Raw genomic sequence first — 26,267 nt, 5'->3', positions numbered from 1 at the left:
TCGACTTTGGGAAGCTGAGGCAGGAGGATTGCTTGAGCCTGGAAGTTTGAGGCTTCAGTGAGCCATATTCATGCCACTGCTCTCCAGCTTGGCTGACAAAGCAAGACGCCATCTCAAAATAAAAAAGAAACTTAGCTAAAAAAATGAGTTTGGGCAACACTGGGGGAAATAAAGCCAAGCAAGTTTCTTTACTGCTTCTCAGATCTTCTACTGAGCTAGTTTAAATTGTCAGCCTTCAAGGTGGGGGAGGGATCAGCCCTTTTCAAATAGCCTTTTTGTATGAGTAAATCCATAATAAAAGTTGATCAATAACCAGTAGACATTTAAACTTCAAATGTGAGGCAATAAAACAAAACAAACACTGATTTTAGGCACTGTTTGAATTAATCAAGCCAGGGCTCCACTTTACAAACATCTGTCTCTGAAGGTTATTAAATGTGGCGTTGGCCTGTGCACTTCAGTGGCCAGGTTAGAAGGCAAGGGAAGGCCAGAAATAACTGCTTCCCCCCACGGAACCCTCTCCTGGATCTGGAAAGAACATGTAGAAAAAAGGATAGTGTTTTAATTAATCTCTTAATTTCATTAAAGTGAATTCAGTTTTTCAGAACACAGAAAAGGACTTCAAAAAAATACCAGATATATTTTTTTCTTTTCATGAACATAAACTGCCCAGAAGTCTCTGGGTATTTCTCTCAGGAATTTCAGATCTCCTGCCATAGTTTGAAACATGGTACTGACTCAGGATGCAGTATTTGGTCCACTGTGATACTCCTGGAGCAGATGCTGTTTCCGCTTTGACATTTCTGGATTTCAGAAATTAGCTCTACAAATTGAGACTGAACAAAATCTTTTTCCCAGCTTATAAAAGCAGTGCAAGCTCTGGAATAAAGTAATAAAAATAATCCATAATGCTGCAACTCAGTGAGAACCACTGTTAATATTCTCGTGTATACATCCCAGTCTTTTTATTCTGTGTATGTGCGAATGTATGTGTGTACATCTGTGTAGCAAGAAATGTGTATGGGCTGGGCGTGGTGGCTCACACCTGTAATCCCAACACGTTGGGAGGCCTAGGTGGTCAGATTGAGAGGTGACAGCGTGCTGGCAGTTCTCACAGCGCTCGCTCGCTCTCCGTGCCTCCTCTGCCTGGGCTCCCACCTTGGCGGCACTCGAGGAGCCCTTCAGCCCACCGCTGCACTGTGGGAGCTCCTTTCTGGGCTGGCGAAGGCGGGAGACGGCTCTCTCAGCTTGCAGGGAGGTGTGGAGGGAGAGGCGTGAGCGGGAACCGGGCCTGCGCGCGGCGCTTGCGAGCCCCGCACTCGGAGCAGCTGACTGGCCCTGCTGGCTCTGGGCAATGAGGGGCTTAGCACCCGGGCCAGCAGCTGCGGGTTTGTGAACACACCTAATCGACGTTCTGTACCTAGTTACTCTGGTGGGGCCTTGGAGAACTTTTATGTCTAGCTCAGGGATTGTAAATACACCAATCGGCGCTCTGTATCTAGCTCAAGGTTTGTAAACACACCAATCAGCACCCTGTGTCTAGCTCAGGGTTTGTGGATGCACCAATCAACACTCTGTATCTAGCTACTCTGGTGGGGACTTGGAGAACCTTTGTGTGGACACTGTATCTAGCTTATCTAGTGGGGATGTGGAGAACCTTTGTGTCTAGCTCAGGGATTGTAAGCGCACCAATCAGTGCCCTGTCAAAACAGACCACTGGGCTCTACCAATCAGCAGGATGTGGGTGGGGCCAGATAAGAGAATAAAAGCAGGCTGCCCGAGCCAGCAGCGGTAACCAGGCCTGGTCCTGTTTACGCTGTAGAAGCTCTGTTTTTTTCACTGCAGTAAATGTTGTTGCTGTTCACTCTGGGTTCACTCTGGGTTCACTCTGCTTTTATGTTGTGTAACATTCACTGTAAGTCTGCAGCTTCATTTTTGAAGCTGGTGAAACCATGAACCCGCTGGGAGGAATAAACAACTCCAGATGGTCTGTTTTAAGAGCCGTGACGCTCACTGTAAAGGTGTGCAGTTTCACTCCTGAGCCAGCAAGACTGAACCCACCAGAAGGAAGAAAGTGACCACATCCAAACACCATGAAGGAACAAACTCCAGATGTGCCACCTTAAGAGCTGTAATGCTCACTGTAAGGGTCCACGGCTTCATTTTTGAACTCAGACCAAGAACCCACCAATTCTGGCAAGATCACCTGAGGTCAAGGGTTCAAAACCACCTTGGCCAACGGTGAAACCCCATCTTTACTAAAAATGCAAAAGTTATGCGGGTGCAGTGGCAGGCACCTTGTAGGCCCCTCTAGTCCCAGCTAAGGGAGGCTGAGGCAAGAGTGGCTGGAACCTGGGAGGCAGAGATTGCAGTGAGTTGAGATATGCCACTGCACTCCAGCCTTAGTGACAGTGAGACTGTCTCAGAAAAAGTATCTGTTTCTCACCACTGTATTATAAATACTTTGCACATATCTACCTCAGTCCTTGGTTGTAGTATAGGAAAGGCATTTCTTAAGTAGAGCATGCATAAATACTAAAAATTAGGGGCCAGGCATGGAGGTCCATGCCTATAATCCCAGCACTTTGGGAGGCCAAAGTGAGAGGATTGCTTGAGTGCAGGAGTTCAAAACCAGCCTGGACAAGATGGTGAGACTCCCCCCCCCCAAAAAAAAGGTTCACAATGGGTCCGTTCTTAACCACTTTCAAGTATTCCATTGGAGCTGCCTGATCCCCACCCAGCGATGGTCTAGTACAGTGAGAACTCCCAGATGTGCCCCTTCTGGTGAGGCAAGCTTCCTGACAACGCCACGGTGAGTGTTTGGCCAGACCTGTTCATAAAGCATTTCACAAGCCGTCCATTCTTACGCAAACTAGCTGGGAAGAAACAGGCCCCCTATGGGTCTTAGAACTAAAGCAAATATGAACATCAAAGAACAAAGGAAAATCCTTACTGGTGGCAGGAATATGAGACTGCTTCCACAGTACTATTTCACAAGTCTTTTCTACGTGGGCTTCAGTCACAAAGGTGGTTTGACATTCACTGAGCAGCATGGCAATAATTCTAGAACACTTACTCTATCCCTGAGCTATTTCTGTGATAAAAACATTGTTAAAATACGGCTGGGCACAGTGGCTCATGCCTGTAATCCTAGCACTTTGAGAGGCTGAGGCAGGCAGATCACCTAACGTCAGGAGCTCGAGACCAGCCTGGCCAACATGGTGAAACCCCATCTCTACTAAAAATACAAAAGTTAGCCAGGTGTGGTGGTGTGCGTCTGTAATCCCAGCTACTTGGGAGGCTGAGGCAGGAGAATCACTTGAACCCTGGAGGTGGAGGTTGCAGTGGGCTGAGATCGTGCCACTGCACTCCAGCCTGGGTGACATGCTGGGTGACAGAGTGAGACTCTGTCTACAAAAAATAAAATATATATATATATACACACACACACACACACACACACTATATGTGTATTTTTAACTACATACATATATAATATTCTTGACAAAAAGAACACTATTGTTTACTCTAATAAAACACCTCTTCCAAAAAGGATGTGAGACAGCTTAGACTGTTACAGTACTGTGAAGGGAACTATTGAAATTTATACCATATTCTAGTTGTGAAATGTTCAGAACAGGAAAAACTTTAGAATCAGAAGGTAGATTAGCAGCTCTCAGGGACCCAGGGAGCAGGGATGTAATGGTTGGATGGTTTCTTTTGGGATAATACAAATATTGTAGAATTAGATGGAGATGATGGTTGCACAACTTTGTGTGAATATACTGAAAACCACTGAACTGTACATTTCAAATGGGAGAATTGTATGGTATATGAATCAAGTTTCAATAAAGTCGTTACAGAAAATTTGCATTATAACAATGGCTTGCATGTGTAACAAGTTCCTACTTTCAAAGTACCTTCCTTTTATTATATAACTTTAATATCATTATAACCTTATAAAGTACACAGGGCAAGTTTATGTAATCTCCCTTAACAGTTGGTAGAACTGAGACCCAAAGAGACTCAGAGATTTTGCCAACATCACACATCTAATTAGAGGTAGAGCCAGATTTCGAATAAAAATATTCCAGTTCCTATCCAGTGAACCTCTATTGTTCAATGTCCCATTAATGGGTTATACTCAATATCCAGCTACTCAATTTCATATATTTTATATGATGTTATTAAATAATAACAACTCTTATTTATTAAGTGGCTGTTATGTGCCAGGTAGCTTCATACACTGTTTTTGTTTGTTTTGCTTTTTAGAGAGCAGATCGTGCTATGTTGGCCAGGCTGGAGTACAGTGGCTGTTTACAGGCTGGATCACAATGCACTGCAGCCTTGAACTCCTGGGCTCCAGTAATCCGCCCACCTCAGCCTCCCCAGTAGCTGGTACTACAGGTGCATGTCATCATGCCCGGCTATTACAAGTCATTATACAAACCTCATACAGTTTTGTTAGCTGCATTTTACTTCTTTTGGAAGGTAGCTTATTGGTCCAAGGTTGCCCCACAGGGGACATTTAGCAATGCGTGGAGACATTTTTGGTTGTCACAGTGGGAGAGGGAAGATGCTACTAGCATCTAGTGGGTAGACGCCACGTATGCTGCTAAACATCTAACAACGAACAGGACAGCCCCCACCACAGACAATTATCTGGTCTAAAATATTGATAGTGTCAACGGTGAGCAACCCTGCTTTAAATGATGACATAGTTATGTGTGAAAACCCTCTACAAATCCATGCTGCTATTTTTACCATTTTACAAGTAGATTTTTCTAGTATGACAGCTATTCCTGGCAATGTTAGCCAGCACTAGGCCCTCAGCTCATGTTTGTTGGGTAGAACAGTGCATGTCAAAGATGATTAGCAGCAAACATTATGCTAAGTGAAATTAGCCAGTCACAAAGAGAAAAATATTGCATGATTTCACGAACATGGGGTATTTAAAGTAATCAAACTCATGAAAACAAAAAGCAGAATGTGGTTGCCAGGAGTTGGGGGGAGAGGAAATGGAGAGTTGTTCTTTGATGGGTATGAAGTTTCAATTATGCAAAGGTGAGAAGGTTCTAGACATCTGTCATACAACAATATGCAATACAGTTAACACTATATTGCACACTCAAAGGTGGTTCAGATGGTAAATGTTATGGTAGGTGTTATTTACACAATTTTTAAAACTGTTCAGGTGGGCCTGGTGGCTCATGCCTGTAATCCCAGCACTTTGGGAGGCCGAGGCAGGAAGATCACTTGAGGTCAGGAGTTTGAGACCAGCCTGGCCAACATGATGAAACCCCATCTCTACTAAAAATACAAGCAATTAGCTGGGCATCGTGGCACATGTCTGTAATCCCAGCTACTCGGGAGGCTGAGGCAGGATAATTGTTTGAACGCAGGAGGCAGAGGTTGCAGTGAGCTGATAACTGCACCACTGCACTCCAGCCTGGGCAACAGAGCTAGACTCCATCTCAAAAAGCAAAACAAACAAAAAAAACTGTTTTAGCAAGTCTTCAACATTAGTGATTAGGGGTAGAATTTGAAGTTTCCAGGTTACTGTGGCAGTGTGTACACCTGATTAAACACTACTCTTCCAGCTAATTTGACAGAAATGCAACAATATATTAAATATGGAAGGAGAGGGGCAGGTGATGGGAGAGAGAAGTGTGAAAAGCCCCACAGTGTGTCCTCATCCTGGAGACACTGAGGACATGCTTGAAAATAGGCTGGTTGCATCGTGTAATGGTTAGCACTCTGGACTCTGAAAATAGGCTGATGTATTGGACTAACCTTGTAATTGTGAGAAATAATTTATTTGCAGAAGATAAAAGATTTAGAGGACATTTATAAATATAAATGTTATTAGAATTAGGTGACCTTCAAAGCAGTACTGAATACACCTGTTGGTTTTGGTCACAGAGTTTCCCAAATCATTTTTGTTTTGCTATGATTATATTTACCAAATCCTGGTAAGTTTCACCCGAATGAATAAATGTTATCGCTCTGATCTTCAAAGTGCAAATATTTTACCAGCCTTATTGAAAAGCACAAATATTATCTTTAGCATAGATTGGTTTCTCAGGTAGAAACTGCATATAAGAACAAATCTCATGAAGTTAAGATTATCTCATTCCCTATTTAATTTGTCCTTTAGTTGAATAGTGAGTTAGAGCTAGAGACATGCTTATAAAATTTTGTTGTCTGGCATCTTCGCTGTAGGACAAATGGAAGGAAACATTTTTGGAAGCAGCTTCTTGTGTCCAACCCGCTGTGATCAGCTGCTACTCCCAGGTCTGGGGCTAGATGGCTTTGTTACTTTCCTTCTCTGGATGGCATTTTGCTTTCCTCTGTAAAAATGGTGTGATGGATGAGATGACCTCTAAGCCTCTTTCCATGTCTGTCACTGGACTGTCCTCTTATGTAGCCATTTAAGTTTTCTGAATTAAAAAAAAAAGAAATTTGAAATTTGATGCTCAGTTAAGTTACATCAAAATAATTAAAATGAAACTACAGGTTGAGTATCCCATATCCAAAATGTTTGGGACCAGAAGTGTTCTGAATTTCAAATTTTTTCTAGGTTGGAATATTTGCATATACATAATGAGACGTCTTGGGGATTGGACCCAAGTCTGAACATGAAATTCATTTATATTTCATATACACCTTATGCACATAGGCTGGAGATAATTTTATACAATATTTTAAATAATTGTGTCCAAGAAGCAAAGTTTTGACTGCTGTTAGACTGAGACCCATCATACGAGGTCAGGTGTGGAATTTTCCACTAATGGTGCCACATCAACTCTCAAAAAGTTTTGGATTTTGGAGCATTTCAGATCGCAGATTTTCAGACTAGGGATGTGGAACCTCTATTTAATTTTGCTTTGAATGTGCCTGGGAAACTGGGGAAATTTTGATTTTTAAGATTCATTTCTAATTCTGAAAATAACCTGGTTGGGTGCAGTGGCTTACACCTGTAATCCTAGCATTTTGGGAGGCTGAGGTGGGCAGATCCCCTGAGGTCAGAAGTTCGAGACCAGCCTGGCCAACATGGTGAAACCCTGTCTCTACTAAAAGTGCAAAAATTAACTATGCATGGTGGCGCACACCTGTAGTCCCAGCTACTTGGGAGGCTGAGGCAAGAAAATCGCTTGAGCCTGGGAGGTAGAGGTTGCAGTGAGCCAAGATCACGTCACTGCACTCCAGCCTGGGCGACACAGGGAGACTTCGTCTCCAAATAAATAAAATATAAGTGATGGCACATCACCCCGGGGCATCTTTCCACTTTCACGTTCTTTCCTGGCTGCTTAACCCACCCTGCCAGCACAGTCCAGAGGGCCCCCACTAGCATTCCACATGCCAGGCCTTGCTTAGATGGAAGGCCTTTTCTTCCATCTAATCTAACCTGTCTCTTGTCCCATTTTTCCAGAACCTCTATTGGATGGCATTGGTTACTTACGGAGTAATGAGATATGTAGAGGTTATGGCTAGGTCATCCTTCTTGACTCAAATCTCATTTAAGCAATTAGCTTCTTTATGAAACTTCTTAAGGGTCACTGTGGATCCCTTGGCTGGCTGATGGGGCTGAGACCTTGGGATATGCAGGTTTTTCCTTGCGCCTCAAATGCCACGTTGGATACTCCTCATGTCTTTGGAGACATGTCCTTCCCTTCGAGCTGCTCCCAGTCAGGTGAGGAATAAAATGTTATGATGGTGTGAAAATTCTTCCTTGCTCTCATCCATAGGTTTGCAATCACCTAAAAAAAAAAGGAAGAGTGTGCCAAGCCACCCCATATAGGGCCACTGTGTGGCAGCACTGCCTCTCGCCAAAGCTTGGGCCACCCGGTGTCAGGCAAAGTGCAGTGGGGTGAGTTTCCAGTTCACTGGCGGTACAGGTAGGCCCTAGAAGTGACCATGCGCAGTAAGAATAGCTAGCATTTCGGAGTATTCACTACGTGTGAATACTGCTCAGAATGCATTCTACTTATTAACACATCAACTCACAAAACAGCCCTACTGGTATTATCTTTATTTTACAGACAAAGAAATTAAGACAGATAGGAAAAGTGATTTGCCCAAGGTCACACAACTAGGAACTAGCAAAGCCAGGATCTAGACCCACACAAACCTCTCTTTGAAGCTCATGCTTTGCTACCAAATATCGTGTCATTCTGGCATTCATAAGGAAATCTTGAAAATAAAGCAAAAAGTTGTAAAATGGTATCAAGTCCACAATCGCTATCTTGATGTAGTGCAAACACAATGGTATGCAAGGGACATTCGTAGATACAGAGGAGAGGGTCAGCAAACCTTTTCTGGTAAAGGCCAGATGGAAAAGATTTTAAGCTTCGGTGGCCAGATGTGGCAACAACTCAACCCTGCCACTGTAACGTGAAAGCAGCCATAGGCCCTGTGTAAACAAATGAGGACGGCTGTGTTCCAATAAAATTGTATTTATGGACACCGAAATTTGAATTTCATATAATTCTCATGTGTCACAAAACATTTTTCTTCTTTGGATTTTCTCCCAACCATTTTAAAATATAAAACCATTCTAGCTGAGAGATTGTCTAAAAACATGCGGCGAGCCAGACTAGACCCCCCAGCTGTGGTTTTGCTGATCTCTAGTATAGAGGAAAGAAGAGTGGCTAAACTTAATTCAGTGTGTGCCTACCATAAGCAAGGTGTTGAAAATGCAGTAACCAGTAGACCGAAATAGTTCTCCATGGGACATTATGTTGAATGAAATAAGCCAGGCACAGAGAGACAAATATTGCATGATCTCACTCATGTGGAATCTACATAGAAGTAGAGAATAGAACAGTGGTTACCAGAGAATGGGAAGGGAAAGGAGCAGGGGGGTGATGAGAGATGCATCAACAGGTGCCAAGCTATAGATAGAGAGGAAGAATAAGCTCTGGAGTTCTGTTGCATAGGAGGAGGATTACAGTTAATGATAATGCATTGTATATTTCAAAATACCTGGAAGAGTGGTTTTTGAATGTTCTGATAACAAAGAAACAATAAATGTCTAAGGTGATAGATACGCTAATTACCATGATTTGATCATTACACAATGTATACATGTATACACCCCATAAATATGTATAATTGCTACTTGTAAATCATACATTTAAAAATAAAATATTAACTTTTTGTTTTAAAAATAAATAGTCCTCCACGGACTAGTGGTAGAGCAAACAAACAAGCAATTGTAGGAGTACAAGGTTTTATTAGGGCAGGTGAAGGGCTTCTAACCCAGACTTGGAAGAGCAAGGAAGGGCCACCAGGGAAGCAGTGTCACTCACATACGGACCTGAAAGATGAGTAGGAACTCAAGACAAGGCAGGGGGAGAGAATATTCCAGGTAGATGGCTTATGCAGTCAGAAGAGATAAGCTTGAGGCTAGGCACAGTGGCTCATGCCTATAATCCCTTTGGGGGGTCAAGGAAGGAGGGTCCCTTGAGCCCAGGAGTTCAAGACCAGCCTGGGCAACATAGTGATACCCTGTCTCTACAAAAGAAAAATTTTATTTTTTTATTTTTTATTTTTTGAGACGGAGTTTCACTCTTGTTGCCTAGGCTGGAGTGCAATGGTGTGATCTTGGCTCACCGCAACTTCCCCCTCCCGGGTTCAAGTGATTCTCCTGCCTCAGCCTCCCTAGTAGCTGGGATTATAGGCATGCACCATCATGCCTGGCTAATTTTGTCTTTTTAGTAGAGATGGGGTTTCTCCATGTTGGTCAGGCTGGTCTCAAACTCCTGTCCTCAGGCGATCCGCAGACCTCAGCCTCCCAAAGTGCTGGGATTACAGGCGTAAGCCACTGCGCCCAGCCCCCAAAACTGTTTTTTAAGCAATGATAATATGTTGTCTAGAAATTCAGTATCTTCAATATGGATTATTCATTATAATCTCATTTTCTGTGAATCTATATTATATGCATTTGAAAAGTTTGAGATCTGAGAATGTCAATAAAATTTCTATAAGAACAATATGAAATAATGCAAATTTCTCCAAATGAAAAAAGTTTAAAAAAGCCATCAAGAATTTCAAGAATTCAGAACCATCTTCCAGGTGACTGTCAACTGTGTTTGGGCCATGGCCACATGCTGGCCTCACTTGGATTGATGGATAGAAACCCTCTGTGGGCCAGGCTTCATGAGCCTTCAGGGAGTCATCCTTCGTATAAAATTTAAAAATCCTCTACTAGTTATTGGTGGGCAGAACATTTTAAAACATTCTTTTCTTATTATAAAATTCAATCGTATTGCAGAAACTCTGGGAAAAACAGAAAAGCATAAACAAGAAAGTAAAATCTACGCATTATACAAAGCTGAGAAGTAATTGCTGTTAGCATTTTAGCATTATTTACCTCTTTCTCTGTGTAATGCTTCATGCAGTTGGGTCATACTGATGATGTAATTTTTTTATCCTGCTACTTTCATTTAACACTATATCATAATAGTTTCCCTATGTGATTAAAAATATGATATTACTGTATTTTTTTCATAGTATGGATGTACCATAATTTGCTTACCAATTCCTCAATGGTTTGTTTTTTTCTTTCTTCCTTTTTTTTTTTTTTTTTTTTGAGACAGGGTCTTGCTCCATTACCCAGGCTGGAGTGCGGTGGCACAATTTCGGCTCACTGCAACCTCTCCCTCCCGGGTTCAAGCGATTCTCCTGCCACAGCCTCCCGAGTAGCTGGGATTACAGGCTTGAGCCACTGCGCCCCACCCTAATTTTTCAATGTTTTGTAGAGGTGGGATCTCGCTATGTTGCCCAGGATGGTCTCACACTCCTGGGCTCAAACTATCCTACTGGCTCCTCCTCCTGAAGTGAGGGGATTACAGCCTTGTTCCTAGTTTTTTACTGTGTACAATGTTATTTTAGTCCACACTGAATAACATCAAAAGTAAGCAACATCTTTTCACATAAGCTTTGCCACATTTTAGTATTATTGTCTTTGGAATTAAAATTTCCTGGATTGAAAGATAGCCACATTTAAAATTCTTGATACATATTGCAAAATTGCTTTCCAAAATATATTCTAATTTTCCATCAGTCCACCAGTGTATGATCACACCTCTGCTAACAGTGGTATTCTAATGTATTTATTTTATTTCTTTTATTTTATTTTTGAGACAGACTCTCTGTCTCCCTGGCTGGAGCGCAGTGGTGCGATCTCGGCTCACTTCAACCTCTGCCTCTCAGAGTCAAGAGATCCTTCTGCCTCAGCCTCCCGAGTAGCTGGGACTACAGGCATATGCCATCACACCTGGCTAATTTTTTTTATATTTTTAGTACAGAAGGGATTTCACCATGTTGGCCTCTCGAACTCTTGGCCTCAAGTGATCTGCCCACCTTAGCCTCCCAAAGCGCTGGGATTAGAGGCGTGAGCCACCGCACCTGGCCCAATGTATTTCTTTTAAAAAAATTACTTGAATTAAACAGAAAAAACTGCCCTACTCTTGTTATTTATAATTTGTTAAAGATGAATATATTTTAAAGGTATATTACCCATTTTTCTTGTTCTTTGTGGGTTGCCAGTTTTCTGGGTGGCAGGCACAGAATTTCAATGCTCTATTGTTCGTGATGGAGGAGAACAGTTTGGGTGGCCAGGAGGTGAAAGGATAAGGGTATTTCCAGCAAAGAATGGAGGCTGTAAGGAGCTGGCAAGGACTGAGAGCATTTGAATAGGCATAATGAAATAGTGAAAGAATTAGGTAATTTGCCAAGGAAAAACTCACCCCCTGCTGCGATGATTTGACTTAACTGGCTCTTTCCCAATAAGTAGACCCCGTCCTGAATCTCCAGGACAGTCATCCTTTTTTCCCTACCTTCATCACCAAACTCTGGGTTTGTAAAATACTGATGTATACTTGGATATTTGATGATTTTATTCCTTGGTTGGTAAAAGGTATAGAATTGTTTGGAGCATTTTATTTACCTCTCCAGCAAAATTCCTATGGACTGGTCTCTATTTTTCATACTTTTGCAAACAGTACAGAATGACAGGCCATGAAGAAATGATGAGTCATGCGCTCATGAGGAAGTTGAATTGTAGATCTGGGCCCAACACACGCAATGCAGTGTAAGATGAGGGAGAAGATAACCAGGCAAGACCATTAAAATTGTTCCTTTCCAATTAGAAAAAAATAATTCATGACCATTTTATTAAACGTGGAAAATAGGAAAAAAATATATAGAAGAAAGTAAAATTTACCATAATCCTAAAACTCTAAAAAAACCACTGTTAAAACAGTTGGGCTTCTTTTAGTCTTTTCAAAATAGGTCATTTTAAGAATTGTTGATTTGGCCAGGCGGGGTGGCTCACGTCTGTAATCCCAGCACTTTGAGAGGCCAAGGTGGGCAGATTACTTGAGGTCAGGAGTTCGAGATCAGCCTGACCAACATGGAGAAACCCCGTCTCTACTAAAAATACAAAAAATTAGCGGGGCATGGAGGCAGGCATCTGTAATCCCAGCTACTCGGGAGGCTGAGACAGAGAATTGGTTCAACTTAGGAGGTGGAGGTAGCAGTGAGCTGAGATCGCACCACTGCATTCCAGCCTGGGTGACAGAGCGAGACTCCATCTCAAAAAAAAAAAAAGAAAGAAAGAAAAGAAAAGAAAAAGACGACAGGTGCAGTGGCTCACACCTGTAATCCTAGCAGTTAGGGAGGCCAAAGTGGGTGGATCACCCGAGGTCGGGAGTTCGAGACCAGCCTGACCAACATGGAGAAACCCCATCTCTAATAAAAATACAAAAAATTAGCTGGGCGTGGTGGCGCATGCCTGTAATCCCAGCTACTCTGGAGGCTGAAACAGGAGAATTGCTTGAACCCAGGAGGCAGAGATTGCGGTGAGCCAAGATTGTGCCATTGCCCTCCAGCCTGGGCAACAAGAGCGAAACTCGGTCTCAAAAAAAAAAAAAGAAAAGAAAAATAATCATTGATTTGGGCCGGGTGTGGTGGCTCACACCTGTAATCCTACCACTTTGGGAGGCCAAGAGGGGTGGATCAGAGTCCAGGAGTTCAAGATCACCCTGGTCAACATGGTGAAACCCTTTCTGTACTAAAAATACAAAAATTAGCCGGGCATGGTGGTGGGTGCCTGTAGTCCCAGCTACTCAGGAGTCTGAGGCAGGACAATTGCTTGAACCTGGGAGGCAGAGGTTGCAGTGAGCTGAGATTGTGACACTGCACTGGGTGACAGAGCAAGGCTCTATCACAAAAAAAAAAAAAAAAAAAAAAAGTTGATTTGCTATTTCTTCAGTTTATCCTGGCTTTATGACTGGAAAAAAATTTTTTTAACTCCGTTGGATTTTTTCTTTTTTTTTTTTTTTTAAGTTGATGTCTCACTATGTTGCCCAGGCTGGTCTCAGAATTCCTGGGCTCAAACAACCTTCCTGCCTCAGCCTCCCTAGTAGCTGAAACTGCAGGTGCACACCACCATGCCCTGCTTTATCCCCACTGAATTTTATAAGCTGCTTCTAAGTGCAAAGTGTTTGGCAGAAGAGAGGGACATGGCTAAATGCACGGTACGAGTAGCTTGTTCCCTGGGACAGGAATCAGTTCATTTCTGAAAGGGTATGTAAAGAGCCCATTTGCCTGGCCTAGGAAAAGCCAGAGGTTCAGAGAGAGGAAGTGACTTGCTCGAGATATACAGCTTGCATTAGAGAGGAGAGAACCTGCCTTCTGAAAATGCCCAGGGCATTTTCTACTAAATTCTGCTGCCACCTTAGGATTTCCCTTCCCCAGTGAGGGCAGCATTTGAGCAGAACACATACCTAAATCTGTTAGGGGTTACCCTGGGGCAGAGACTATAAGATTTCCTACCAATAACTAAACGTAAGGGTGGAAGCTTAAACACGAGGGGTCTGTGAGGGAATCCAAAACTTCCCCTCTTGAAAAAGCAGCCTCTAAGGGGGGCAAAATGGAGGGTAGTCTTAGGAAAACACCCAGATAATCATCCTGAGGTCTATCTTGGAGTGTGCTCATGAAAAACCCAGTTACACCCAGGGCAGTTACCTTTCTGAGCGGTTTCTTATAACATTCCTGGAGTGGAAAGTGATCAACTCAAAGCCCTCCAGGATTCTGGAGGCAGGGGATGAGCTGGTGTCAGGTAGCACCTGGTATCCAGCAGCTTAAGAAATCCAGACTCTAGGCATGCTCTCTGTAGACGTGTGTTCTCCTGTCTCTGAGACACTCAGGGCAGGCCTTGGGGGTGGGACTGAAAGCAAACAGACCTTCCCACTTTCATATTCCAGCCTCTGTTATTCCACTTAAAACGCTAAGGTTAAACTGCGTTTACCTTAAACAGTTTTACTGTGTTCACTGCTGGACGCCTCTGGGCAATCTTATCCTCCTGGGAACTGAGAGAGGTAGGTGGAGGTCAGCGTGCTGGGAAACCGGTGGAGGGAGGAAACCGCGGGGAGCTGGTCTTCTCGTGTTACCTCTGTTAAATCGCTGACAGCAGTTTAAGGTCCAACAGGCTGGTACTCACATGGGCTGCGTGGATGTTTTATATTTCCAGAACCTAGCACAGTGCCGGGCATAAAGTAAGTACACCAAAAAACGTTGAATGAGTCATTTGGTCATGAGATTTCTGTTTCCAAAGGTTTCTTTTTTTTCAAAGAATAGCATGTTTGTATGTTGTTTCATTACGTGATGGGCCTACTGGGCACTAGGATTTTCTGTCTCTAAATCACTGGTATCCTACTATATCTCAGTTACAACTTTTAACTTTGTAGGAAAGGACAACAGTTCACTTCAGACTTAATTGTTTATGTTTCTCAGTTCCCTTGAGGCAAGGGAAAGTGTTTCCAGAATTTGATAAGGTACTTGGCACTGTCTGGCATTTACATTTTTTTTTTTTTTTTTTTTTGAGACATAGTCTCACTCTGTCACCCAGGCGAGAGTACGGTGGTGTGATCTCGGCTTACTGCAACCCCCACCTCCTGGGTCCCGCCTCAGCCTCCTGAGTAGCTGGGACTACAGGCATGCACCACCAAGCCCAGCTAATTTTTGTATCTTTAGTAGAGATGGGGTTTCATCATGTTGGCCAGGCTGGTCTCAAACTCCTGACTCCATGTGATCCACCTGCCTCGGCCTCCTAAAGTGCTGGGATTACAGGCATGAGCCACCGTCCCCAGCCTAAAATGTATTTTATTTAATTAGTTGCTGTGAGGTATGAACATTCCTGTGAGATATGAACCTCATTTGATGATAGGTAAAATTGAAAATGAAGCTCTGGGCCATGTAGAAAAGTGGTAGATCCATATTGCCATTCTATGAAAACCCATCTTCTGATATTAAAGACAGGTCTACTAAGTAAATTCAGGTTTTGCCAAACTCAAAGCTACTTTTCTGTTTTCCTTATTTTTAAATGTAGGCCTTTGAGAGTCTTCGCTTGTAAAGAGAGTCTTTCCACACCTGGTAACAGATTGGCCAAATAGAGGGTAGTTAACCTGTAGGATGTGGTTTTCCAGAAGAAATAGGGAGACTGTAATCCCAGGCCCTGGGGACTCTACAGCGTAAAGGATCTGTTTCTTTGCACTCTGTTCTGATTGAACAGCATATTGCAATTATCGGAAGAAGGGAGGCCACATTCTTTCATGTAATTATTCTTAGTGATCAGAAGCTTAGGGTCTCCCTTGTGGAAGTATTCTACTTATGGCAGTAATTTTTGTTTCCTGTAACTTCAAAATCCTATCAAGGACTTTCTGAACGATAGAGGGCGGGAGGGTAAGAGCAAAACTCCAGAAACGTGAAAACAACAAACAAAGCCTGGGGCACTGAGATTGGGCTGCTGTTCTAGCTTCTCTTAATATCCAATTTTTTTTTTTTTTTTTTTTTTTTTTTTTTTTTTTTTTTTTTTTTTTGAGACAGAGTTTCGCTCTTTCACCCAGGCTGGAGTGCAGTGGCGCGATCTCGGCTCACTGCAGGCTCTGCCCCCCGGGGTTCACGCCATTCTCCTGCCTCAGCCTCCCTTGTAGCTGGGACTACAGGCGCCTGCCACCTCGCCCGGCTAATTTTTTGTATTTTTAGTAGAGACGGGGTTTCACCGTGTTAGCCAGGATGGTCTCGATCTCCTGACCTCATGATCCGCCCGCCTCGGCCTCCCAAAGTGCTGGGATTACAGGCGTGAGCCACCGCGCCCGGCTTAATATCCAATTTATAGAATACACTCAGTCCTCAACTCTGGGGTAACTTTCTGCAACAGTAAAATTAGACTGCTAAAACGAATGAGGTTCTCTCGCTCAGGCTTCTCCCCTAGACCTTGGCTTGGAAAGCCTGGAGTTGTCAGATATCTTTTCATGTGCAAACGCAGGTGGGAAAGTACCTTTAAGGCCTGGATTCTGCCTAGTAACTGAGGTGCTATTTAACTTTCCTCAGTCCTGAATTGCCTCAAAGTTATTCAATTGACTAAGCTTGAAAAGACCAGCTTTCAGCCAGGCGCGGTGTGGCTCATGACTGTAATCCCAGCACTTTGGGAGGCCGAGTCAGGTGGATCACCTGAGATCAGGAGTTCGAGACCAGCCTACCAGCATAGTGAAACCCCATCTCTGCTAAAGAGAAAATACAAAAATTAGCCGGGTGTGGTGGTACATGCCTGTAATCCCAGCTGCTCGGGAGGCTGAGGCAGGAGAATTGCTTAAGCCGGGGAGGTGGAGGCTTCAGTGAGCCGAGATGGCTTCATTACACTCCAGACTGGGCAACAAGAGTGAAACTCCGTCTCAAAAGAAAAAAAAGAAAAGACCAGCTTTCTCTTATACTTTCCTATTACTTTTTTTCCCAGCTATTTTTTTTTTAACGATCACAACCCACTTCATTTCCCCCTCGTTGCCTCTTCTTCCCCACAGCTTTCCATCCAGGTCTGGAATTAGCTCTGACTTCTCTACAAGCCCTGAGCTGAGCACGTTAGGTGCCCTACCTCCAGAATCCTCCCAGCATGGCCTGGAGATTGCTGTTGTCTTGACTCTAGACTTGAAAAACCAAGGCCGGGTGCGGTGGCTCATGCCTGCAATCCCAGCACTTTGGGAGGCCGAAGAGGGCGGATCACGAGGTCAGGAGATTGAGACTATCCTGGCTAACACGGTGAAACCCCGTCTCTACTAAAAATACAAAAAAATTAGCTGGGCGTGGTGGTGGGCTCCTGTAGTCCCAGCTACTCGGGAGGCTGAGGCAGGAGAATGGCGGGAACCCGGGAGGCAGAGCTTGCAGTGAGCCGAGATGGAGCCACTGCACTCCAGCCTGGGCGACAGAGCGAGACTCCGTCTCAAAGAAAAAGAAAAACCAAGACTAAGAGGTGTGGTAATCTGGCTAGGAAGGAAGTCACAGTTGGGAGTTGGAGGCTCTAAGTAACAGCCGAGTCCCTTACAGCCTGTGAGATCCACGCTGGATCTTGGTTTGTTTTTCAACAAATGGGTGTTGTTTTCTCAAATTCACTCCAAGAGGAAGCTGTGATTATAAATTAAATGATTTATTCAAGGGCTCCAAGCCTGTCAAGAGTGAGAATTTCTGACACATAATCCAGGGCTTTTTTTTTTTTTTTTTTGAGACGGAGTTTTGCTCTTGTTGCCTAGGCTGGAGTGCAATGGCACGATCTCGGCTCACCGCAACCTTCGCCTCCCGGGGTTCAAGCGATTCTCCTGCCTCAGCCTCCCGAGTACCTGGAATTAACAGGCATGCGCCACCACCCCTGGCTAATTTTGTATTTTCAGTAGAGATAGGGTTTCTCCATGTTGGTCAGGCTGGTCTCGAACTCAATCCAGGGCTCTTTTTAACCATACTATTTAAGCCCTGTTGCTTGAAGCCTGTGGTTATAACCTATGCTTACAAAGAAATAGTGATGAGGATAAAACAGGGTACTGAACTTGTCAATAGAAAACACATAAATAAGAAAGAGGAGGCAGAGAGGAGGACAGGAAAAGGTTGTCTTTTTGAAAAAGGACAAAATGATACAAAAATTAGCCGGGCATGGTGGCACACACCTGTAATCCCAGCTACTTGGGAGGCTGAGGCAGGAGAATCACTTGAATCCAGGAGGCGGAAGTTGCAGTGAGCCGAGATTGTGCCATTGCACTCCAGCCTGGGTCACGAAAGCAAAACTCTGTCTCAAAAAAAAAATAATAAGACAAAGAAAGAAAAAAGGAAGGAAGGAAGAAGGAATGAGGGAGGGAAGGAAGGAAGGAAGGAAAGAAAGAAAGAAGGACAAAATGTGCTGCCCTTCAGATTAAAAACCAGTTTAATCCAAGCTGTTCTTCCTCTGAGACCGCATCAGGCTTTCACAGACACTGAGAAAGTTTCCATCGGCCCCCTGGTTTCTAATTTGGGCACACAGGTGATGTCATGGTAAAATGAATATGTGAAAAGTGCTTTGGGCGTCATATGGTCCATGAATAATTAAGGTGAGGATGATGGGATTCTTGTCTGTAGAAAGGAACCCGTTTTCTTCTGCTTCTCTTTCTACAATCAGTTATTGAGATTAAACTCTAAGTGCAGTGTCTTAGTGCAATAAAAATTAGTTTACATCCTGGAGTGAGAATTTATAAGAGTATGTGTTACGGAGAAATAAGCAATTAGTGATTGAACATAATATACACCCTGCCAGTTATTGAGCAACCAAACTACAAGTCTTTGCTGGTTCCCAATTTGTTCAGAACTCGTTATTTATCCCACCTGATCAGTGCCTGCAACTTAGAATTGGGGGTATTAATTTTGATCTGAAGTTCAACCTGGGATGAACAATCTCTACTCTTTTTGGTCACTCCCTGATTACCATCTCCTCCCATTATATCACACAAATGCAAGAGCCTAGAGCCCAGAATTAAAGAGAGTGATTAGTGATAGATTGTACAAGGGCATCGGGAAAGCTGGAGGGGGCTGGAAGACCAGCGTGTCCCATGTGCCTACCAAAATAAAATGCACCAGCTAGCACTGGGTTGATGAAAAAGGAAATACGTTCATATTAATTCTTTTTTTAAATGTCTAGCATTGTCAAAGATACTATTTTACAGAATCGTAAATGATCCAGAGCTCAAAATCAAGGGACCGTCATAGCATTTCAGGTAAGGTACAAGTAAAGACGTGTGAACTTTGCTTGTACTTGCAGCAGTGCACAAAATACAAGTGTTCGTTACCCTGCAACTAAATCCAGTGAGTGGTAAATTCAAAGAGCAGGCAAATGATTCAAGATGCTTCTATGCCTGCAGTGTCTGGAGGGATAGAACTAGGCCAAGAATGAGGTGAGAGTCAAACAAAGAAAGACCTGATGTAATTGTCTGGATAAATTAGGAGAAAATATGGTAAAAATTACTTGACTAGTTTAGATAAGCATAATTCAGCATTGACATTTTCATTTAATCATTCCTATAGTCAATTTCATTTGCTATGGACAGCATCTAAAGAGACATTAAAAGTCAACTAAAAATTAGAGAAATTTTAGTCATTTCAGAAAAGATTGATTTTGTATGCGTACTGTATTGAAGAAGTGATTTGTTCAAAAGAATTCTGGATAGACACATGAAAGATAGTTAAGAAAATAGATATTTGGGTTGACTAAATTCTATTTTGGGGGCCCTATGGGCACAACTGGGTGTACCTGAGTCACGCTGTAGAATCTGATTCCAGAAGCAACTGAAAACTGACTCACTGAGTTGTAGAGAATTTTCCCTGTGTCCTTCTTGTCATCATTTCCTATGTTCCTGACACTGTGAAATGGGGTTGGCCGCCGTCTCAATGTGTTCGCTTTTAGCTGGGGTAGCGGAAAAACCAACAGGAATAACTCCAGGTTCTAAAGTAGTGATTGTGAAGATAATACCTGAGGCACACCAAGAAGCACTGTGGAAAATGTTATGGTATAATAGTAAGTGCAAAATGCAGGATTTAAGCTTGCATCTTCCTGCGTTCTTTTTTTTTATTAGAGATGGGGCCTGGCTGTGTTGCCTAGCCAGGTCTCAAACTCCTGGCCTCAAGAGCTCTTCCTGCCTTGGCCTCCCAAAAGTGCTGAGATTACAGGCATGAGCCACTGCACCCAGCCTCCCCTGTGTTCTTGATAAAATAAAAATGTGTATGTCCTATAGGCAAGAGGTAAATGAAAGTACAGGACGTGGAAACATTGTGTTTAGAAACTATCTACGATATCATGTCGTCTTTGTGATTAAGAAAATGATCCAGGTGCAGTGGCTCACAGCTGTCATCCTAAAGCTTTGGGAGGCTGAGGTAAGAGGATAGCTTGAGGAGTTCAAGACCAGCCTGGGCAACACAGTAAGACCCCCATCTCTACAAAAGAGTAAATTAATTAATTAATTACATTTAATAAAAATTAGAAGATATATTGGAAAAATTAGGTTTGTTGACTGTACCACATTCACAGATACAAATATATGTCTCCTACAAATCAGTATTACCTGGAATTTCTCACTAATGTGATCAGGGAAGCAGAGAAACGAAAACTTGAGCATTCAATCAATAAATAGTTGATTGATGGCTGGACGCGGTGGCTCACGCCTGTAATCCCAGCACTTTGGGAGGCCGAGGCTGGTGGATCACCTGAGGTCAGGCGTTCGAGACCAGCCTGCTCAAAAATGGTGAAACCCTGTCTCTACTAAAAATACAAAAATTAGCCAGGCATGGTGGCAGGTGTCTGTAATCCCAGCTACTCAGGAGGCTGAGGTAGGAGAATCGCTTGAACCTGGGAGGCGGATGTTTCAGTGAGCCGAGATCGTGCCATTGCACTCCAGCCTGGGCAATGAGAGTGAAACTCCGTTTCAATAAATAAATAAAATAAAATAAAAAGTTGATTACTACATTCAGACAATGCTAGGAGCTAGAAACATGAGGAATACATGAGCTCGGCACCAATGGAACATGCTTTCACAGCGGGTGCAGCTGACTACCACATCATACAAAACTCATCGCTGCCGTTTTAGATGTATAATCTGATTGGCATGGGCTCATAGAGGAGGGAGTAAGGGAAGAGTAAGAAGATTGCAAAGGAGAGGTGGTAATTGTGTCATTTATTAGAAGTATGAGTGTGGGGTAAGGGGTACGTGTGTATGCATGTGTGTGTGCGTATGCATGTGTGTGTGTGTGTGCATATGTGTGTGTGCGTATGTGCGTGTGTGTGTGAACGGGCTTCTTGTTTAGTACATTTTGCTGCTTCTTTACCACCCCAATCTGTTCCTGGACATGGTGATGGACTCTGTATATGTTATCTCATTTTATTCTCACAATTGACCTATGGTGGTAAAATTATTCTCATTTTTTACAGATTAAAAAAAAAGCCTCCTTTAAAGCATTTGTAAATCTGGACATAAGAGCCTCTCTCCTAAAATTCAAGACTGAGATGCTTTTCTCTCCTTCCTCTAAGCATCAGGGTTCTCTGTCTGCATCCTATGCGTACCAGGGCAAAATAAACTTGAAATTCACTATGTTAGCCTCTATGCAATTTTGGGTGATGATGGGCTATTGGTTGTTTTGTTGTTTTAAAAAAAGAAGTTAGCCTTTATTCATCAGAGTGCCACAGTCACTTTGTGCAGTAAGTTAGGTGGTGAGGTAAGCTTGCTAATTAATGGGGCTTTTAAAGGACTTTACCCAGCAGCAGACAAAATTAAGCCCTGGAAAGAATTTAGCCCAGTAGCCAGTCATATGCCATGCCGTATAGCATACCCAGCCAATGGGGAGAGCGAGGTGTGGCTGTGGAAAAAGACAGGGTTAAGCAATTTTTTTAAAGCACTACATATTTATTGACAGAATATCTCTCCAGGCAGTATTCACATGCTTTAAACTGAAGCTCATAGCTTGGCAGTGCAGTTTAAGCAAATAAACTCAGGCTGTTGAACACAATGATTAACAGGAAGCAGGGGAGGGGACGTAGGTACTAGACTCTGGCCGGGAGAAGAGGCTGAGGTTAAGGTCTTAGAGCCGATGACTTGCAGAATGGTCACCTCACCCACTCACGATTTCATGGTGGGAACAGGTGGACTCCCCGGAATCAGAACCTCTCTGAGGACATTTGTTTTTGTGTAGACACAGGTTGCAGGTTAGCAGGAGAACAGGCAAGCCAAATGCAAAGGAGCCACTTCAGAGATGTGTCACAGAAAAGTGAAAATGCAACCTAGTGGTAAATGAAGAGGGGAAGAAGAAAGAAAAAGGACCAGAACCTTGAACTGAAGGGACGGGGAACAGCCAGACGAGAGCTGCAGCCATCACGAGGATGATTTCGGAAACTGGAGAAAATGTAAGTTAAATATATCTACACTCTGATCCTATCTCAACAGAGAGACATTTTACTCGTTTCCTGGTTGTGAATGATGGGCTCTTGGAAGCACTGCCTTTTTAGCGTGTCTCTTATTTCTGCCCTGATTTTTGTATTTGTTTACAATACTGAGTTATGGGAGAATAAACGTTTTCTGAGGGCAGCTCTGTCCAATGCTTCACTGTTAGCAGAAGCCTGTCATCAGATTTTTGAGGGGAAAGTTTTTTACCCAACAGAAAATGCATTGAAAACTACCCTTGATGAAGCTACCTGCTATGAGTACATGGTTCGAAGCCACTATGTAACGGAAACACTCTCTGAAGAAGAGGCTGGGTTCCCTTTAGCTTACACGGTGACCATCCACAAAGACTTTGGCACTTTTGAGAGGCTCTTCAGGGCGATTTATATGCCCCAAAATGTCTACTGTGTGCACCTGGATCAGAAGGCGACAGATGCCTTTAAAGGTGCAGTGAAACAGTTACTCAGCTGCTTCCCAAATGCTTTTCTGGCTTCCAAGAAGGAGTCGGTCGTCTATGGGGGGATCTCCAGGCTCCAGGCTGACCTGAACTGCCTGGAAGACCTTGTGGCCTCTGAGGTTCCCTGGAAGTATGTCATCAACACCTGCGGGCAAGACTTTCCCCTGAAAACCAACAGGGAAATAATTCAGTATCTGAAGGGATTTAAAGGGAAAAATATCACCCCCGGGGTGCTGCCTCCTGACCATGCTGTTGGACGGACTAAATACGTCCACCAAGAACTGTTAGACCACAAAAATTCCTATGTGATTAAAACAACAAAATTAAAAACTCCTCCTCCTCATGACATGGTGATTTACTTTGGCACGGCCTACGTGGCTCTCACAAGGGACTTTGCTAACTTTGTCCTTCAAGACCAGCTCGCACTTGACTTACTCTCCTGGTCCAAGGACACCTACAGCCCCGACGAACATTTCTGGGTGACACTCAACAGGATTCCCGGTATGTACGTCTCTTAACTTTTATTTTTACGAATAAACACTGCATGGTCAATGCTAAATAAGTTGCTTTGAAAAGAGTGGAAAATATGGGACAAACCTCTTTACAGTTTTAAATGTCAGATTAAAAAAAAAATCTTTCATCTGTAAAATGGTAAAATGGAGATGTATTATATCACCCACTCTTGTGAACCGCTCTGTTCACAGGACAAAAGACTGAAGGAACACTGGCCATATAAATAAAAACATGGCTGAGCATGGTGGCTCAAGCCTGTAATCCCAGCACTTTGGGAGGCGGAGGCAGGTGGATCACTTGAGGTCAGGAGTTTGAGAGCAGCCTGATCAACATGGTGAAACCCTGTATCTACTAAAAATACTTAAAAAAATTAGCCAGGCTTGGTGGTGCATGCCTGTAATCCCAGCTACTGGAGAGGCTGAGGCAGGAGAATTGCTTGAACCCAAGAGGCAGAGGCTGCAGTGAGCCAAGATTGTGCCACTGCACTCCAGCCGGGGTGACAGATCGAGACTCCATCTCTAAATAAATAAATAAATAAATAAATAAATAAAATGTAAACCTTATTCTCCTTTAAGCATAATGCATTTAAAATCGGGAATATGTATTATAAATAAAATTTGAATGACAATTTGAACATTTCAATAATATTTTTGTCTCTGTTGAAGCTCCCATCCTTTTGAAATGGGAGCAAGATACAACTTTCAATTTTTTTATTTGCAAGCTCTTTTCTAGTCTTGAATCAAAATCTAAAGCACGGCCAGGCATGGTGGCTCACGCTTGTAATCCCAGCGCTTTGGAAGTCTGAGGCAGGAGGGTCTCTTGAAGCCAGGAGTTTGAGACCAGCCTGGGCAACATAGTGAGACATTGTCTCTATTTTTTTTCAAGAAGTTAAAACAAACAAACAAACAAACAAAAACCTTACTGCACCTTAAAGATTTCTAGGCTGGGCGCGGTGGCTCACATCTGTAATCCCAGCACTTTGGGAGTCTGAAGCGGGCGGATCACGAGGTCAGGGGTTCGAGACCAGCCTGGCCAACATGGTGAAACCCCGTCTCTACTAAAAATACCAAAAATTAGCCAGGCATGGTGGCGCGTGCCTGTAATCCCAGCTTCTTAGAAGGCTGCGGCAGTAGAATCGCTTGAACCCGGGAGGCGGAGGTTGCAGTGAGCTGAGATCACGTTATCGCACTCCAGCCTGGGTGACAGAGGGAGACCCTGTCTCAAAAAAAAAAAAAAAAAAACATTTCTAGACCAGTGCCTCCATTTTACAGATGAAGAAACTTCAATGTGATTACATGATGTGCTGAAATCCCACAGCTAGTAAGCATATGCACCAATTGTAAACCAGGTCTCCTAAGCCTGATGTTCTTTTTAGGTTGACTTTCAATAAGGTCTCAATTGTTGCTAAATCAATTCCATCTCTCCTTTGGTCCAAGTTCCAAATGATTTTTGAATAATCTCAAGTTGTTTATAGTGAACCAATTTAGTCCTGCTAGTTCAATTCAAAATAAGAATTCATATTCACTGTTCAAAGGAAAAAGTAACCGGAACTCGTATGAAGATCACAGTTCTGGTTTCCTTGGATTGCTGGTTCAACCCTGGATGCACATTACGATCATCTGGAGCTTCTAAAAATACCTATGCCAGGGCCTGTTTCCCTCCTTGGGGCAAGACCTAACTATTGGTATTTTTACAGCTTCCGAGGGATTCTCATGTACAGCCAGGGGTGTAGACCATTGCAGGTGCTTGTTTTAGATATTGGCATACAAAGGTTCATAGGCTTAGAATTCTCTTTAAATCTGTAATTTTCTCAGAGTCAGAAGGGGAAGTGTAGTGATCAAAAGAAATTAGGGCTCAGGAAAGTCTGGTGGGGAAAGCACAGAGCTGTTTAAATAGAATTGTAGTGTCCAGAGTAAGGGAAGTGAAAGCCCCACTTCTCTCCCATGTGCTTGGAGTAGGATGTAGACTCTTCAGGTCTGGCCACCCTACTGTATGGGGAGACATTGACACAGCAGTTCCAAAGAGAGCAGCCAGGGAGGTAACAAGGCCAATCCCCACATTTTTTTTTTTTTTTTTTTTTTAGAGAAGACCAAGACAAAGAAATTGATTTGGAAAAGACTTGAAGAGGGATCGGTGTCTTTACCTAATTAAAAGATTTGCTCAGGAAAGAGAAATTAGACCAACTCTGTCGTTTTGGAAGTAGAATCTAGGGCCAGCGGGTGGGAGATGAGAACACGTGGAGCTGGGAATAGAACGGGCAGCTTCCGCAATGGCGAGCAAAGCCAAGGGAAGCAGGGCTGGGGAAGTGCTGCCAAGGAAACCTCAAGGATTGGACCGGATGGCCTCTGAGTCCCTTCCCACTCTCAGAGTCTGTGATCCTAATCAGGGGACTGAACAGAAACTTAAGGAAAACCCTCTGACTTCTCGACTCGATGTATCTATTGGAGCTGGATTTTTACACCCCGTGTTAGCAGTAACAGATTGGCAAAGCAATAGAAAACAAATGCACCAATTCATGTTTTTCAGAAACTTACAAAAGTTAGCCCCTGAAGTCATTTCTGTATTATGTGTGTGGAGGATCACTGCCGGAGGACCCTGACCAGCCCTGCCAACTCTTTTTTTTTTTGGGTCTCACTCTGTCATCCAGGTTGGAGTGCAGTGGCACAATCACGGCTCACGGCTTCAACCTCCCAAAATGCTGGGATTACAGGTGTGAGCCACACAGCACCCAGCCCATGCTGGTCTTGACCTCCCAGGCTCAAGCCTTCCAAGAGGGACTACAGGCACGTGCCCCAATGCCTGGCTAATTTTAACTTTTGTAGAGACGAGATCCTGCTGTGTTGCCAGCGCTGGTCTTGAACTCCTGGGTCCAAGCGATCCTCCTGGCTTAGCCTTGTTAGCCACCACATCGGGCAAGCCCTGCCAACTCTTTCCCGATCTGAGGCAGGGCTGAATGTAGGAGGTTAGGGAATTAGAAACCTAAGGATTGTCCTGTTTAATTATTACTCCTG

The 26,267-nt window shown here is 43.4% G+C and overlaps 1 protein-coding gene and 1 long non-coding RNA gene across 9 annotated transcripts in view; one reads left to right on the top strand and one right to left on the bottom strand.

The window, feature by feature from the left end:
- Positions 1–3,814: 3,814 nt before the first annotated feature.
- LOC134735704 (uncharacterized) lies at positions 3,815–14,598 on the bottom strand. Its single transcript, XR_010119085.1, has 3 exons — positions 14,318–14,598; positions 7,463–7,760; positions 3,815–6,440 (listed from the first exon to the last, which is right to left on the bottom strand). It is a non-coding gene; the product is annotated as an uncharacterized lncRNA (long non-coding RNA).
- Positions 14,269–26,267, top strand: part of GCNT2 (glucosaminyl (N-acetyl) transferase 2 (I blood group)) — a 117,283-nt gene continuing 105,284 nt past the window's right edge. Inside the window, exons 1-3 of one of the 8 annotated variants that reach the window (XM_063632398.1) lie at positions 14,271–14,387; positions 14,489–14,564; positions 22,039–23,244. In XM_063632398.1, the coding sequence (XP_063488468.1) occupies positions 22,320–23,244 (925 nt within the window). In that variant the 5' untranslated portion in view covers positions 14,271–14,387; positions 14,489–14,564; positions 22,039–22,319. Of the gene's footprint in view, positions 14,388–14,452; positions 14,565–21,673; positions 23,245–26,267 lie in introns of those variants that run through there. The other 7 variants (XM_063632397.1, XM_055263355.2, XM_055263356.2 and 4 more) reach the window with 7 other exon arrangements.

The sequence above is a fragment of the Symphalangus syndactylus genome, chromosome 23 (assembly GCF_028878055.3).
Source record: "Symphalangus syndactylus isolate Jambi chromosome 23, NHGRI_mSymSyn1-v2.1_pri, whole genome shotgun sequence".
In the NCBI taxonomy this organism is placed as follows: domain Eukaryota; kingdom Metazoa; phylum Chordata; class Mammalia; order Primates; family Hylobatidae; genus Symphalangus; species Symphalangus syndactylus.
Note: the sequence above shows the minus strand (reverse complement) of the source record. Positions and strands in the feature narration are given on the sequence as shown.